The sequence below is a fragment of the Dermacentor albipictus genome, chromosome 8 (genome assembly GCF_038994185.2).
Source record: "Dermacentor albipictus isolate Rhodes 1998 colony chromosome 8, USDA_Dalb.pri_finalv2, whole genome shotgun sequence".
Lineage (NCBI taxonomy): Eukaryota > Metazoa > Arthropoda > Arachnida > Ixodida > Ixodidae > Dermacentor > Dermacentor albipictus.
Window position 1 is genome coordinate 123,144,098 of NC_091828.1, and position 15,622 is coordinate 123,159,719.

Sequence of the window (15,622 nt, forward strand, 5' to 3'; positions counted from 1 at the left end):
TGGCAGCGTTACCTGGAAGAATCGGAGCTTTACCCAAATTCTATCATCGGGTTTCGGAACAAGCTCGGGACGCAAGACGCCATGATCATACTGAAGAACGAGATCATCGACGATGCGACGGGCACCAAGGACAACAGAGCCATACTCTGGCTGGACTTGCAGAGCGCTTTCGGTAAAGTGAGGCACTCGGCTATCCTGGTCCAAGTATCCAGGCTAAACATGGGCCGGAGGACGTACCAGTACATCAGACTTCCTGATGGGACGGACCACCGAAATCTGCGCGGGAGACCTGCAGCTCGAAGAGAAGAAGCTGGGCAGCGTTGGAACTCCGCAGGGCTCGGTGATCTCCCCACTACTCTTCAACCTCGTGATTATCGGGGTGGCCAACCGTCTAGAAAGAGTAGCGAGAGTGCGGCACACCATCTACGCCGACGAGGTTAAGCTATGGGTACCAGTAGGAAACGACAGACACATCGAGACAACGCTGCAAGAAGCGGTCAAAGCCATCGAGGAGCAGCTCGACGGGTCTGGTCTCGTTTGACCTCCGGCCAAGTCAGAACTGCTGGTGATCCCACCCAAAAGAGCGGGCAGGAAAAGAAAGAATATGGAAGTGAAGTAAGAGCGTCCCAAGATCACGGTCAAGACGGCGGGAGGACAAGTAATACCGGAGGTCGAAAAGATTCGAGGGCTCGGGCTGCTCATCCAGCGAAACCGAGTCAACGGTGAAACGGTCAACAAGCTCGCGTTCAAAGCGGCTGCGGCAATGAGACTCATCAAGAGGGTGTCAAACAGAAGAGCGAGGATGAAGGAGGAGAGGTGGACTAGGCTCGTTCAATCCTTCGCAGTTAGCCACATTACGTACGTGGCCTCCTTCCACAACTGGAGGCCGAGCGAACGTAACAAGATAGACGTCACCATACGCAAGGCGTATAAGGCGGCACTCGGTCACCTCGGGAGCACGAGCACCGAACAATTCATGGCGCTGGGAGTCCACAACACGCTGGACGAAATAGCCGAAGCACAGAGAACGGCGGAACTCGAGCGTCTCTCTGAAACGAGAACCGGAAGACAGATGCTGCGGGACCTTGGCCTCGAGCCGAGGGAAGGCAAGCAGCAGAAAGACGTACCTATACCGGATAGCATCAACAGAAAGCTCAGGGTCTGCCCGATGCCGAGGGACGTGAACCCCGAGCACAACAAGGAGCGGAGGTTGGCGAGGGCCACGGCTCTCGTGGACCTCCACGCCAGAGAAGAAGGCGCTGTCTACGTGGACGCGGCGGAGTACCGAGGGAGCAGCGACGCATACGCGGTGGTGGTTGTCGGGGCATCGATGGGTGCAACGAAGACCGCGGCGAGCGTCCGGACATGAGAAGCGCACAGGGCGGAGGAGGTGGCCATCGCCTTGGCCGTCTCCGACCCCGGATGCACTACAGTGTTGTGTGGCTCTAGAACGGCAGTGAAGAACTACGCCAAGGGTAAGGCATGTAGTGAGGCCGCGCGCTTACTGCGCACAGCCGAAGACATCGGATGCAAAAGTGCTGTGGTGATCAAGTTGTTTCCGGCCCACATGGGCAGTGACGCCTCGGAACGCAGGAAAGTGAACGTGAACCACAACGAGACGGCCAACTCAGCCGCGCGGAAGTAGCGAAGGACCAAGACCTCGAGGAGCACAACGCACGAGACTGAGGTAGTGGCCGCGTCGCGGTAAAGGTTTGTCCTCCCTGCGTCGAGAGAGCCTAGCCGATTCTGCAGGCATTTTCAATAAAGTTGTTCTCTCTCTCTCTCTACACATTGAAACGATTCTGATTGCGCCTAGTTGCACTGTAATTTCCAATATGTGTAACACGTTTCTTACTAAAACAGTCTGGAAGGTAAGCGACTTTGGTGTTGCACTCGGTGTCAGCATGGCATCTTGAAAATGTTCCATGCATGTGTTTTTTTTCACGGTGCTTTACATTAGACGTATCCTTCGTGTGGCTGGATATGTTGTTTTGAATTTGCACGACATGAAATTGTTATCACATCTCAAGTACCTGTGCAGAATTCCGGCGTACAGTCTACACCCTGGAACTTAACAAAACACAGGGAAGAATCAAACATTCTTAATCTGTTCTGAAGGTGCGCTCTTTTCGCATTTCTGAAGATGCAAGAAATGAGGCGAAAATAATTTTTGAATTGTCAATATCAATTTCTATCTGAGGCAGCCACACATTAAGCAGGCAACCTTCGTACAGATTGTTTGCAGCGCCAAGAAAGCTAGACCTCGCACTTGTGTTCAACGAAATCAAGGTAAATACGGGAGAGTATTTTATATAATGTAGAAACAGCTTCCGTTTTAAGCAAAGCTTCAATGTGTAGAAGAGTACCGATTTCTAGGCTCGCAAGCTTGATATTCGCAAGTATTTTTCAATATTGTTTCGATACAATAAACAAAGAGTTCTAGTAAACGCTTGTCAAATCTTCCGCCACTTCATGTGTTGAAAAATGTAAACACAACAATACCACGAAAACTTACAATCGAGGTAGTGCCGTTTTCGAGTTCCTGGACCTGAAGAGCCTCGGTAGTGTTCATCATAGACATTGGAAAGACCCAGCAGTTGGAGTCGGCACTACGCGGGATTGACATGTGGGTGATGGCTATGTAGTACGTAGGCCGAAAGACTTTACTGAAACATAGAGCATTCCACATCACCACGACAATTATACGCTGTTGTGCATCAGTACTGACCGAAGCACTATTTCCCAGCGCTAATATTAGCAGGTGCCTGTGTCAGCAACCGGTGCATTGTTGGGGAAGCTAACCGCATGGATAATCGGCACATGACATTTTTTTTCGCTGGTGATGACAACTTTTTATTACAGTGTAGCCATATGCGCTCACAATCGTTGCACGCACATATTTTCTAAAGAAAGCTAGCGAAATATTTATCTCAAGACTCATAGACTCTAGAGACATTCACTTAGATTAAGCGTATTGAATCATAGACTACTGCGGGCTCACTCCACATAGATTATTGTTTATCCTTGCATTTCTCGTCTAGGTTGTCTCGCCTGTCCACGCACAAATTTAAATGAAAATATTGAGCTAAGCGCCTTCTGCTGATGATCCACTCATTGTTGAAAACAAAACAGGCGTAAGATTTGTTTACTGCAATACCATTTGGGAACCATATACACGAGTGTTGGCGTAATTATATGTAGCCTTCAATGTATATTTTTTTAGAAATGTAACACTCTTCATCTAGTTTTTATTTTATAACCCTCACTTTTACGAAGAAAATTCAGGGTGATTAGACAAACAGAAAAAGATTGTGTGCAAGAGTAGCATAATAAATTGTAAACATTTCCGCATTTGTTATACATAAGCACCGAAGTTTTAGCATGAATTTCAAGCAGTGAAGTTAACGCACGAAAAACTGCATTTAAGTTTCTTGCTGTCTTCGATTTGTTGATGTGAAGAGAAAAAGAAAGTTATAAGGGAGCTAAAAGTTAAAAGCATTATCTTTAGCAATTATTGGAATATTTACTAAAACTGATTAGTACATTTAAGGGTGGTTAAATGACAGTGCTTGCCGCCAAATATGAATGGATGACGTAACAGTTGTTGGGTTCCTTCTTTCTTGCGGGTAAGGATTGTCCCACAACACAGACCAAGTAAGTCGTTCATTTATTACAAATACAAAAAAAAGTGTTGGAACGACGGCCTCTGTAAAACAAAACTAAAACCACACGGCCCACATCGGGATGAGGTGAAAACATAATCTGTCAGGCTTTGGACTCTATTGCTTCGTGTCAAAAGATATGTCAGGAACCGGAAAATCCGCTCTGCCGTACATTTGCTCGCAATCGGAAACGCATTTAGTCCGTCCGTAGGCACATTGCAACTTGCCTATCCAATGCAAGAACAGAAGGTACATTACAGATAGCAGCAGTGTTTGTAGTGCCGTCTTTTAATGAGTTCTTCAGCCAGAATACGTTATAAACGTTTTCTGTTTCGTAATTGTTGAGCCCAAAGAAGAAAAGGGAATCCACTCTTCGCCATTGATTGTTGCTACCGACGAACTTGCACCAGCAGATTGTTAGAAGAAAGTCGTCGTAATTATACTTTTGAGAGGTCTAGTTGGCGCAAGATTCCCAAGCTGGAGCCCCAAGCCTGTTGCCCGGAACGCGTGCTTCTCAGCTTTAAGCAAAGAGCAGTGCTTCTACAGAGGGACTTAATTTATTTGCTGGTGCAGAACGCCTGCCAAATAACTGCTTCGGGAGTGTGTCTTCTGTCTATGCAAAATTAAAAATAACGACGGTTATTACGTAGGCTCTTATGCATGTCAACGTTGTAATGTGCATTCCATCAGTTTCAATCTTCTGGAGAGCTTATCAGAATGAGAGGGCACAAGATAAAAAAAAAGTTTGTTTTGACTTTTCTTATACATGGAGAAACCTAGTGATCAAAATAGTTTGACTGTATGTTATATGTACGTCTTCATCTTCTAGCGTTGTGGTATAACAAACTGGTTTAGCTTATTGATGTTCATTACAACGGCAGCAAGAATAGGAAAACGACACAAAAAAGAGAAGCCCAAAGGACGAGCGATGAACAAACAAGTGAAAGCTTATTGCAATTACAAAATAAATACAAAGAGTCCATGTGTATTCGCACCTCAATGTCGTCCACCTACAGGTATGAACGACATTTTTCCAGAAGTCTGGTCTCAGCCATTGTTCTAAAGCCTGCATAACTATTAGAAATAATTACGGTGTCCGACAAGCGCTTGGCTGACATTGCTAAACATAACTTTATTCCGGGGCTGTGAACTGTAGTCAAGCTATCTAAGACACCCCCGTCTTTTTTTCCCGGTCCTTCAATATGTACCTCAAGAGAGTTATAATTAACGTTCATTGAATTTACGCTGAATTGATTTTCTAGGTCAAAGCTGGTGGCACGCAAGTAGTGAAAGTATATGAAAAATGAACTGTCGCCTACCTGAATTTGTTTGTCCTCAAGAAGATGTAGTGGCGCGAGAACTGTACACCGAGAGCCGTACGGACGTCAGTATCGGGCATCATGCTTTTTATGTGAATCACAATACTCTGCGACAGAATAAAAAACGTGTAATTTTGGACAATTTCACTTCTTCATCAGAAAGTTATAAAAAGTGCAATAAATAAGCAAAGCATTCACGACGAAGAGAAGGCATTGAAGACCGAAACAGCTCAGAAAGAACTTGGGGGCTGCTGTTACTAAAAGAAAGATTTAGTTCAGCGGCTGACGTGTAGATACGTTGGAAATAAGAAATCGTTTTTCATGTCGAGTGGTGCACAATATCTGATCGACTTCCTAAATAAAAATTGTGAATTGCAACATTTCCAGAACAAAGCTCTCATTTTTACAACTCTGTAACTCAGTAACAAGAACAATCCTCCTATTCTTTGTACTGCATTAATTAATGCATCAAAAGCAGACAAAATTGATGTATTTTCTGGCATACCACTAATCGGAGTACGACGTAGCGATACCTTCCTGAACATTCTAACAAACTCATGTAACCTGTGACAATGCGTGCCAGATTTGTACACTTAAGAGCGTCTAACACATGCGTTTTACATAAAAGTGGTACTTTTTGCAGAATTACCGATTTGTAAACATTGTACTTATCCTAGTATTTTGTAAAACTTGTCATTTGCCAACAATTTTTGTAAACATTCCAGGTTTCTGTGGAAATTTCGCTTCTAGAGCCAATGAATTGACTACCGTCACTAGACTTTTATTTCCTCTCAAATACAACAAATTTCGTTCAAATATTATTAGGACAGCTTGTCTCGAAAATACATTTCTGTGTATCAGGTGTATTGAAATACGCGGCATTGGATTCGATAGAGCGATGAAGCTTCCTCTTCTAGTAATTCTTCGACAGTTCTCCTTACGAGTAATGTATGGTACAAGAATACATTTGCAGCACTCAGGGATACAAATAAAGGCTTATCAAACGTTCACGACCTCTTCCATGATAATAACTTGACACTGTATTTCGTGAAACACACAACTGCAAACACGAACCGTCTGTTCATTGACTTGGAAGTATCCCTGCTACTTTATAGCCACAGTGTAACACGCCTATACTGTGTCACCGAAATTCGTTTCATGTCCCCAAGAGAAAATTTCTGGAAACTTTTGAGGGCGCTAAGATTGCTGATATAATAAATAACTGAAAACAAATATTGCTGCCGTATTTGTCAACTTCTCCATCTCTCTATTAAACGCACATGTTTAAGCTTGCCAATTATCTCAGATTCAAGCGCTGATTGGGTGAGCAGTTAATCGAATACTTAGTGCTTAAACATGCAATTAGGATGGCCTATGGGAAACGCGCAACGTTCAATGGCGACTCCAATCACTGCAACGCAGTCATCTGAAAAGCCAGCTAACGAATATCTACTCAGGTTCGATTTCAAATACCAACACATTTACTTTATAATTAGGTCACTTTTCATTCCCACGAAACATTCGCACGAATACTTAATACATTCCCTTCAATAAGGAAGCAACGAACGAACATCTCCATCAAACTCGGGCCAAATTGAGAAACTTTTTTTTATTCATAAGAAATGTTTGCTATTGTGGGGTTGCTTTTGGTTGAAGCGTACATTTTGGATGTTGCATTGCGTGTGCAATTGCGCTTGCGAAAAATTTTATTAGCGCAAGCTCAGACTCATTTCTTTTAATTTTGCCCTTAATATTGTGCTCAATGTACACCTTTTAGAAGACCAATACTGCGCTCCACGCAGTGACCAAACCTTCGGAAGTGATGTCTACGAACCCAAGGACAGAGGCGTCTCTCAATAAAGGGGAAATCTGCACTTGAAGGACGAAAATTTGGGCCGGCATTTGTAATTTCAATTTTCTCATTCTCGCGCTTTCAGGCCTTTCGTTCATATCGATAAGATTGATTGCTTAACACTCCAAGAACCTTAATATGAATTGCGTGTTAAAAATATTTGTCGCAATATAGATGGGGCGGCTTTCGAATGCTTTTTCTTAATTTCTTGAAAGAGTAATTTTCATGTCGTTTCCGCTCTGTAGGAGAAATGGGTTTTTGTTCTATTGGGCTATCGTTAAAATTTTTTTTCACAGAAAGGTAATGGACGCGGTGAGTTCTGAATGAAATTTCGTTAAAAAACTTATTCGAGGAGTATTTCAACGTTAACACCTTTTTTTATATTGAATTAAAGTGAGCATTTTAAGTGTAAGTTTGACTGCCTATAGCCTCACTTCAACATGACCTAAAACTGTGACTCATGGCTTACACGCAGTATGAGCAATCAGATTCGATTGCGCGTATTGTACTTTAAGTGTGCAATTTTTCTGCTTGTTAGGTAATTAGGACTTAGCGAGCAAATTCTAGTTTTGAATATCAATATAGTTACCTTAAGAAAGAAATAATTGGACTTTTAAAACACATGACAAAAAAATTCGCCTATGATTACGATAGTCCCTAATGCAAAATTTGAGCGCAGCTCTGTACGTGTTCTCGCGATAAATTCCTGGCGCAGACAATCTGTCTCCTGCAGCGCATTGCAAACGGGGCGATGTGTGGCGTGACTGCCTGGCTTATCGTGAGATCGCGAGAAGGGGCGCGTGGGTGACGCGCATACATAAAGCTGCGATTAACACCAGGCGCCGCAGACAGACCTCCGCTCATGCAGTGCTTTGTTTCCAGGCATGAACGGAGTGCCCGAGGCTCGAGGCTCTGCCCTGAATCGCCTTTGTAAATTCCGGACAAAACTATTTGGTTAGTATTGAGATTATGTGAAATACAGTTTGGCAATATGCACCATCCGCGGATGTTTAAAGTGCAGCCCAATGCATGACACACTGGTGCTTTTCCACTTCGACAACATTCAAATGCGGTCGCCGTGGCCACAAATTTGCACCCGCGTACTCGTGCTCAGTAGTGCGACACCGTAGCCGCTGGGCCACCACGGCGCGTATTGGCCTAATGCAAAAGCACTCGGTCATCGCAGAGACGTTTTATGCGAAGCATATTACTAGGCCTCAGCCCAGCTCCTCAGGCGCGCTCGGTGTCGCCTTCAATACCACGTGACACCGTGACGTCACGACAGAGGAGAAACGGGGCTCCAACTCGCGTCGTCGCTCGCGGCGTCGAGGCGGTATATAAGCAGCTGCGCCTGCCTCTGCTAGACACTCACGAGGTGAAATGCCTCCTGGAGACAGAGCTGCTCGTTGGAATGAGAAGCGAAGGTTGCGGCGTGCTACAGAGACTGTTTCTAGGTGGCTTTGCTACGGCGCAGCGACTACGCGCCCCGCATCGGACGCGGTGAGCGTCGAGCAACGCAGCGTTCGGCGCGACAACGATATGTGCGCCTGAGCAAGCGCCACACGCCAGAGCTGACGCCGACGACACCGGCTTTTATGCGAAGCATATTACGAGGGCTCAACCCAGCTCCTCAGGCGCGGCGGTGACCATGAAATCACGTGACACCGTGACGTCACGACATAGGAGAAGTGGCTTTGGCTCAACTCTTGCAAGACGGGCTGGGTGGGAATCGAACCAGGGTCTCCGGAGTGTGGGACGGAGACGCTACCACTGAGCCACGAGTACAACGCTTCAAAGCGGTACAAAAGCGCCTCTAGTGAATGCGGTGTTGCCTTAGAAACGCGCTGTTTCTAAGGCGTGCGTCTCTTGCTCAGGCGCACATTTCGTTGCCGCGCCGAACGCTGCTTTGCTCGACGCTCACCGCGTCCAATGCGGGGCGCGTAGTCGCTGCCCTGTAGCCCATTGTCTTACACCCCTTGGCGGGTCGACGGGAACGCTGTCGCGTTCCACTCTTGAAGGCGAAGAAGTAATGCATGAGTTGTTTCTTCGTCTAGCCGAACCAAATATAGCCAAGCAACAGCAGTTCACCAGGCTAAACAGTGGTTCAACAACTAAAATAAAGGCTAGTATGCTTCGCATCCTGGGCTTAACCTTACCTAAGCCACAGCCATTTTTTTTACGACACGAGCTCGTTAACGCTGTCGCGTTAAAATAAAGGCTAGTATGCTTCGCATCCTGGGCTTAGCCTTAGCTAAGCCACAGCCATTCTTTATATTTTATTTAGTATGTATTTTTTGCATCCCGAAGAAAAATGGAATCAATAAAGGAATGCTAGGCAAAGTCTTTCGCATCTTGTCAGCTAGTGGCTTAAAGAGATGGAATTTCAAGGCGCTACCTTCAGAACTGTGAGGCATTGTGTGAGTTTGTCACCGTCGATCGCCAAGTCCCCGTACACGTTCATCATGCCGAAGTGCTTGACTCCCAAGTTGCTCAGGCGATTGATTGCTTGAAATAGGACATGTGTAGTTACGTCGGCGAAGAGCTGGCCTCCGCTGTCAAAAAAAGGAAACGCCTCAGTCAGACACAGTGAGTTTAGCCGTAAGAAGGGAAATGATGCTTTACGATAACGAATTGTCACCGAAACTGCGGTATTATTACTTTTATTTATTTCTCTACTGTATGGTGTTCCACGACCAATGCCCAGGGTAAGAGGTTCGCTGTTTCACCACGGAAGGCGCAATTCACAACGGCCGCGTGATTACCGCAAAGCAAGCCTCAAAGAAAACACCGCCTTATCACAACAAACACGCAGCCTACTACTCCGACGCGTGTACGGTATGCATCCTTTCTATCTTGATTTACAAAGTTACAGCCACGTACCAAACAACGATGCTGTGAATACCTTAGAAATAGCTGCGCGTACGAAAGAATGAACGCAGAAAAAGAATTGTTCAGACGAAAGAAAGCGCGAATCATTTCATAAATAAAAATTATACCATTTCTCGATTGTGTAAGACCGTGCGCCGGTGGGTAATGGCACTTTTGGTCACTGATATATTGAAAACCCTGCTTCTGTGTTGTCTTCATTTTTTAAGAATATAATAAAAGAGATGAAAGTAATATTCAAGAGCCATCTTGATCTCATGCAAAATCATATTTTTTTTGTGGGAGTGTAAACAGAAAAAGCTCTTTCAGGCCATCGCAGGGAGGTTGAGAAATGATTGCTCCCCTCTAAAGGGGGGCAGGATATTTTACTTGATAACAGGTTTGACGTAGGAATAGTTAGATATAAGTCTCGATGAGGAAATAAATGAGCGAATACACGTAGAATTTATAAAATTAGTAGAGCCATGTTCATCACGTTGTTGTTCTACTCGAATTAAAAAGCGTAATCCGGCCATTTTCGTTATGGTTAATGTATACGACAGCTAAACCGGACTCAAGATGTGCAGTACTTACGCTACATGCATGAACTGCTTTTTGTATGTCCGCTTTCTACAATATTTCTATTCAACGATTATTTTTATGTTGAGAGCAATGCATGGGTAGCTTTTCTTTCTACGCTATTGGACATCTTCTAGGAAGCAGCTTCAATGATTATTTATATGTGGTTCCAGCAGTGCCTGCGCAAACTTGAGGCCGAGTGCAAAAAAAAAAAAGCTTTCCTGCAGTTCATTAAGCGAATACACACCTTTATATGAATGCTTCCAGAAAACACCAGCATGTATACTTAGCGCTAGGACATAGAACGACCTTGATTTTGATTGCCATGGTGAGAGTTAAGCATGACACTCCCGCCTTAAGCGCGTTTCTATAAGTGTTCGAATTGCATCTTACTCACAGTTAAAACACACTCACTAACGCGAACTCACAGAGCTCACAAAGTTCTGATTTCACTTACTAAGGAAGAAAGATCAGGTGAGACGAAGGGCCTCAATTTTTAAATTCGGAGACATCGTGAGCACCAAGAACGATCTGCATCACTTTCGCATGTACATTGTCAGCACCACCACCCATCGCCTTCGCTTTGTACATTGTTGAACAGGCATTTTTCGCTTATGTGTTCACTCTACCTTTGTTTGTTGTTGTAAAGAATACGGGAAGTAACGACAGGTAAAGCAGGTAGTGTAAGTTTAGAACCAATAGTGTCTTTATTAGAAATGAACAAATTTATTACGAAGGCCGAATATATTGTGATAGGCTCAACTTCCGTAATACCAAAATAAAATGAAAACGGTATTAAAAAAAAAGCTATATATCTCGCATTCCAGAATGATAACGCAGTCGAAAAGACTGCTTTCCTCGATGTTTCTGCCGCGAGAGCAGTAGCATACGTTGCATAGGCAGATGAACAAAAAATATCAACAATGTGAAGTTCAACAAAGCCTCAGTATGTGCGCTGCTAGTTATGAATACAACAGAGACCTGATTGCTTGGCTGCGAGAAGCACACGTCTGCATATTTATGCGAATAAGTCTAACTGGCACGACCAATCCTACCAAAAAAAAAAGTCAAAAAGAGCCTCCTTTGATACACGTTCCCCAGATCCATTATTCTCGCATGACGATACGCGAACACTTAACATTACCACACCATAGGATATGTCACGCATGGGATGCGTGAGAGTATTTATACAGTACAGTTATTAAACGTGCTGCATTTCGAACGCCATCGAGACTTGAGTGCACAAGGGGCACCATGCAGCAAACACCTTGATGCAATGCAGGCGCATTGTATAGCTTGTCAATACAGTTGGATAATGCCGGGCTACCGGAGAGGTGTACTGTAGCAGCAACGCTGGTAGCGGCATCTCACGCAGAGTTATACCAGAGAGCACGCTCAGCTACCACTGCGACGAGCTGCGGTATTCTACTTAGCGGCTGGTGCAGAGCGCTAAACTACTACAGCGCTCTCGTGATTTTCCTTGGATGAAAGGTTTCGCGCAATACGAAAATGTTTGAAAGGCATAGAAGTTGGACACATCGTCTCGAAATGTGGCTACCAGCTTTGCTCACGCCATTCGTGGCTTCAGTGACCCAGTAATCTCTGAACTTGACGAAGTTTGCGGATCAGATAAAACACTCTCATAACGCTGCGTCATCGAACTCACACTGGGGAGAAGGAGGCGCCGATGCTAGTCTGATGCATGGTGCGTCCTAGCTTCAAGAAGTGGTCCAGACCCGAGTCCTGCCAATCGGATGGTCTGTTCTTCACGTAGAACGATTCGTAGAATATGATGTTGCACTCTCCATCCTCCGGCAACAAACTCGTCTCCGTGAAGTGCACGCTCACGGTGCAGAGAAGCGGGCCTCGGACAATTTTCGGCTTCTCTGCGTGAACACGAGCGTTTCTCACGGCGTTGGAGCTGATCTGTAAACACCTTGCAGCTTTCGGATTATCGAGTTTGTGAAGACGTGGATGGCCGGAGATGATCGTGACGATTTATTGGCATCCACGTTGAAACGAGGCGGTGAAAAAACAGTCACCCTGTCTGCTTGAGTTAACAGGTACGCAGGTCAGGCTTTTCCTGCTAGCATTTTCGTTTGCACCTCGTTAATGTCTTTATATTCTCCGCAAAGCTTCGCTTGCCTTGTAATCCTAAGTCTGCCTCGGATGTGTTCGTATCAATCTGTTCGCGGCTTTTCCCCCCCGCCAATGCTCTAAATCTGTGTTGCTTAACTCAACTGCTGAGTGGTTGATGATTCCGTCCACGTTAAATCCAATCACTTTTGGAAAGTGTACGTTATTTGCAGGCCTCACTGTGTGAATCCCTTCACATTCCATTCAGATGTGCAGAGTTGTCTCCGTATTTTTGCTGCAGTATGCGAATGCCTAATCTAGTTGTGAATACTTGTTCCGGTATGTTCTTGTCTTTAGGCAACCGGCTGGAGCCTCAAATATCAAGGTGCTGCCCTTTGTGCTCACACCCAAATTAAGCATTATAATTTGTTTCTTCCCATTCTTGTAAATCTCCGTGGTCTTTTTTTATATCCACCGTTTGCATCTAAATCGCTGTCTCTGCATCGCTCACATTCCTTTTGATCACTCCTGGCTGTCTGTTTACACTTTCAATCACACTGTGCTTGGTTGCCAAAATTCTTCACTTCCACCCCTATTGCCTGTCCACGCTTTTCCGGTACAGATACTTGTGCATTTTAGCCGCCTATTTATTTTCATCCATGTTCTTCCGTCTTCAAAACTACTTTTGCTTTGCACTCTTCCAAACTTATTTTGCTGTGCACTTCTCTGACTTCAGTAGAGGCTCAAGCCACGTGAACCCGCACTGCCTCACTTGGGGCTTTATCATGGCCATCCAAAGCCAACCGGCCTACTGATCATTGGTTGACTTTAAAACCCGGTACGATATCCCTTGTTAAGCGCAGAATGACATTCCTGAGCGTTAGAGCTTGCACCATTACTCCCTTCCAGATTCCACAGACCACCTAATACTTAACGTAGCCCCAGACTGCTCTATGCTACATTATTGCTGCATTGCACTTACCCAATATTTTCAATATATTTTGGCGGGAGCTTGGCCTAATCATTTCCTGCTTTATGTGTATACCGATGTATTTAGATTGCTCCAATATAGAGATGACTTGCTGCTGAATTGACACGACGTAGTTACTTTTGTCTGCATTAAAGAACAGATTTCTCAATATCTCTGCGCTCAACTTTAAGCCTATAATTGTCACTGCGTTGCAACACATATTTGCAAGTCTCTGTAAATTTCTTGGATGTGCAAATAGAACCACGTCGTCCGCATACATAAGTCCTGGGAACTCCTGCTGCGCTATTTGCCCAGCACGGACGTAGGATAAATAAAATCCTAATTAACTGTTTTTAATGCTGTTGCCAACGCTGATAGCGACATCTAGTGACGTTTTCCAACTACAGCACGCACTTAAGAGGAAGCTTTAGCTCGGGCCCAACTCCGACGCGGCCTATTCAAATACATGTAAAAGGCAAAAACGTTTTTATGAGATAACCCCTGCACCGATATTGATGAAATTTGTTGCATTTGAAAGAGAAAGTTAAATTCTAGTGACTGTTGGAAGCGAAATTTCGATTTAGGACTTGAATTTTCTTAAATCGTTTTTCAAATATTTGACCGTTTGAAAAAAATAGAAGCACAAAGTTTACAAATTCATAGCTCTGCATCAAGAACTGATAGCGCGGTTCTGTAAACGGCATCCATTAGATCATTCAAAGCGGACAAATCCAATATGTCATTTTACATCTTACGTGAATTTGTTACGTTGGTTGCAACGGTTTTGCAAAAGTTGTATTTCCCTACGATTGAATTTTTTCATATTCATGTGTAACATATCAATTTTGTCCGCTTTAGATGTACTATTAGATACAATGCACAGAATTGTATTATCATTTTTAGTCGTTGAGTTACAGAGTTGTAAACTTGATAGTTTCGTTTTCTGAAAATTTTCGATTTTTGCCAATTTTTAATAAAAAATTGACGACTTTACTCAAAAATTCAAAACCAACAGTCACTATATTTTAAGTTTGTCTTTTAAATGCAACAAACCTCGTCAAATTTGGTGCAGTGGTTGGCGAGAAAAACGAATTCTCCTTTTACATGTATTTAGATAGGAGCACTCGAGCTAAAGCTTCCTCTTAACTCCAGCAGTTCCGTAATATATACTTGGTTACTGCAATTATAGTTATGTGTCTTCTCTCGTTAAATTCTGCGCACATGAGTGTCGCAAGCGACTTCTAGGGTTGACGTCTAGGGTAACCGGTATTTCGTAGAGGTCAATGCGATTACGTGTCACTTAGTTGGGCCGAGTTCGACAAGAAAAGACGTCGAACGTTGTCCGCAAAATGATGCCCGATTTGGCGGCTCGGGCACTGATACACCGCACCGGTCGTTGGTGCTTAGTGGGTTTGGCGTTGCGCTGCTAAGCAGGAGCTAGCGGGATCAAGTAAACGCCACGGCGGCCGCATTTCGATGGCGGCGAAACACCAAATATATCAGTGTAAGAAGATTTAGGCGCACGTTAAAGAACCCCAGGTGGTCAAAACTAATCCGTAGTCCTCTACTAGGCGTGCCACACAATCAGCTAGTGGTGTCGGCATTTAAAACCCCATAATTTATTCTTTCATCCAATATACGGGGTTGGCGGTGGGAGGGGATTGAAGTTAACATTTAAATTTCCACCTGTCCCCTCTTTTGTTACCCTGCCAACTGTACCTCGCCATGAAATGAAAACTAATGTACCTCCCTGCACGCCAGATGAAACTGGAGACTCCTTTACTTACACTATCCACCCCCTTCTGTCAAATTAAAATTGAGATGCCACCCTTGATACCTGTATACGTCAACATGAGTGGCCACGTTCCTGGCGCCACCTGTGTCCGGCAGAGTTCACGAGGAGCGAAGACTGAGATTCATTCTCGTAACCAACCATATTTTTTGAGCATCTATTGTAAAGCCTTGGTAGCGAAGGAATCATTAACATACATCTTTGTTCCCAGTTTTGTTGGGCAAGAACTACCATGCAGGACGAAAACGTTGTCGTCGGAATAATCGTCACAAGCTGCCAATATCAGGTGCGTTGTTTGCGTTTCAGTCTCGGTAATCTGGTATTCCATGAAGATAATACCTTTAAGGACACGATAAAGATATGATATTTTCTGCTGGTGTTACGGCGCCTCTGATAGTGGGTATCGTATTCAGCGCGTTTGTTGGTAAAGGCCGCATATAGCAAGAATCAGTTATCATTCTTTTTCAATGCTCAGATGAACATTGTGCTCATTTTCTTGGTTATCGT

At 44.4% G+C, this 15,622-nt stretch overlaps 2 protein-coding genes across 6 annotated transcripts in view; one reads left to right on the forward strand and one right to left on the reverse strand.

Moving 5' to 3' along the window:
• The window catches only part of LOC135913004 (uncharacterized), a 156,088-nt gene that overhangs the window by 69,096 nt on the left and 71,370 nt on the right, over window positions 1-15,622 (forward strand). The gene's annotated exons all lie outside the window — the stretch shown is intronic.
• LOC135913005 (uncharacterized) overlaps window positions 1-15,622 on the reverse strand; it is a 32,774-nt gene that overhangs the window by 11,826 nt on the left and 5,326 nt on the right. The window contains exons 7-10 of the mRNA XM_065445633.2: window positions 11,944-12,163; window positions 9,229-9,385; window positions 4,982-5,088; window positions 2,516-2,666 (exon numbers count right to left, since the gene is read on the reverse strand). Of these exons, the coding sequence (XP_065301705.1) occupies window positions 2,516-2,666; window positions 4,982-5,088; window positions 9,229-9,385; window positions 11,944-12,163 (635 nt within the window). The remainder of the gene's footprint in view (window positions 1-2,515; window positions 2,667-4,981; window positions 5,089-9,228; window positions 9,386-11,943; window positions 12,164-15,622) is intronic.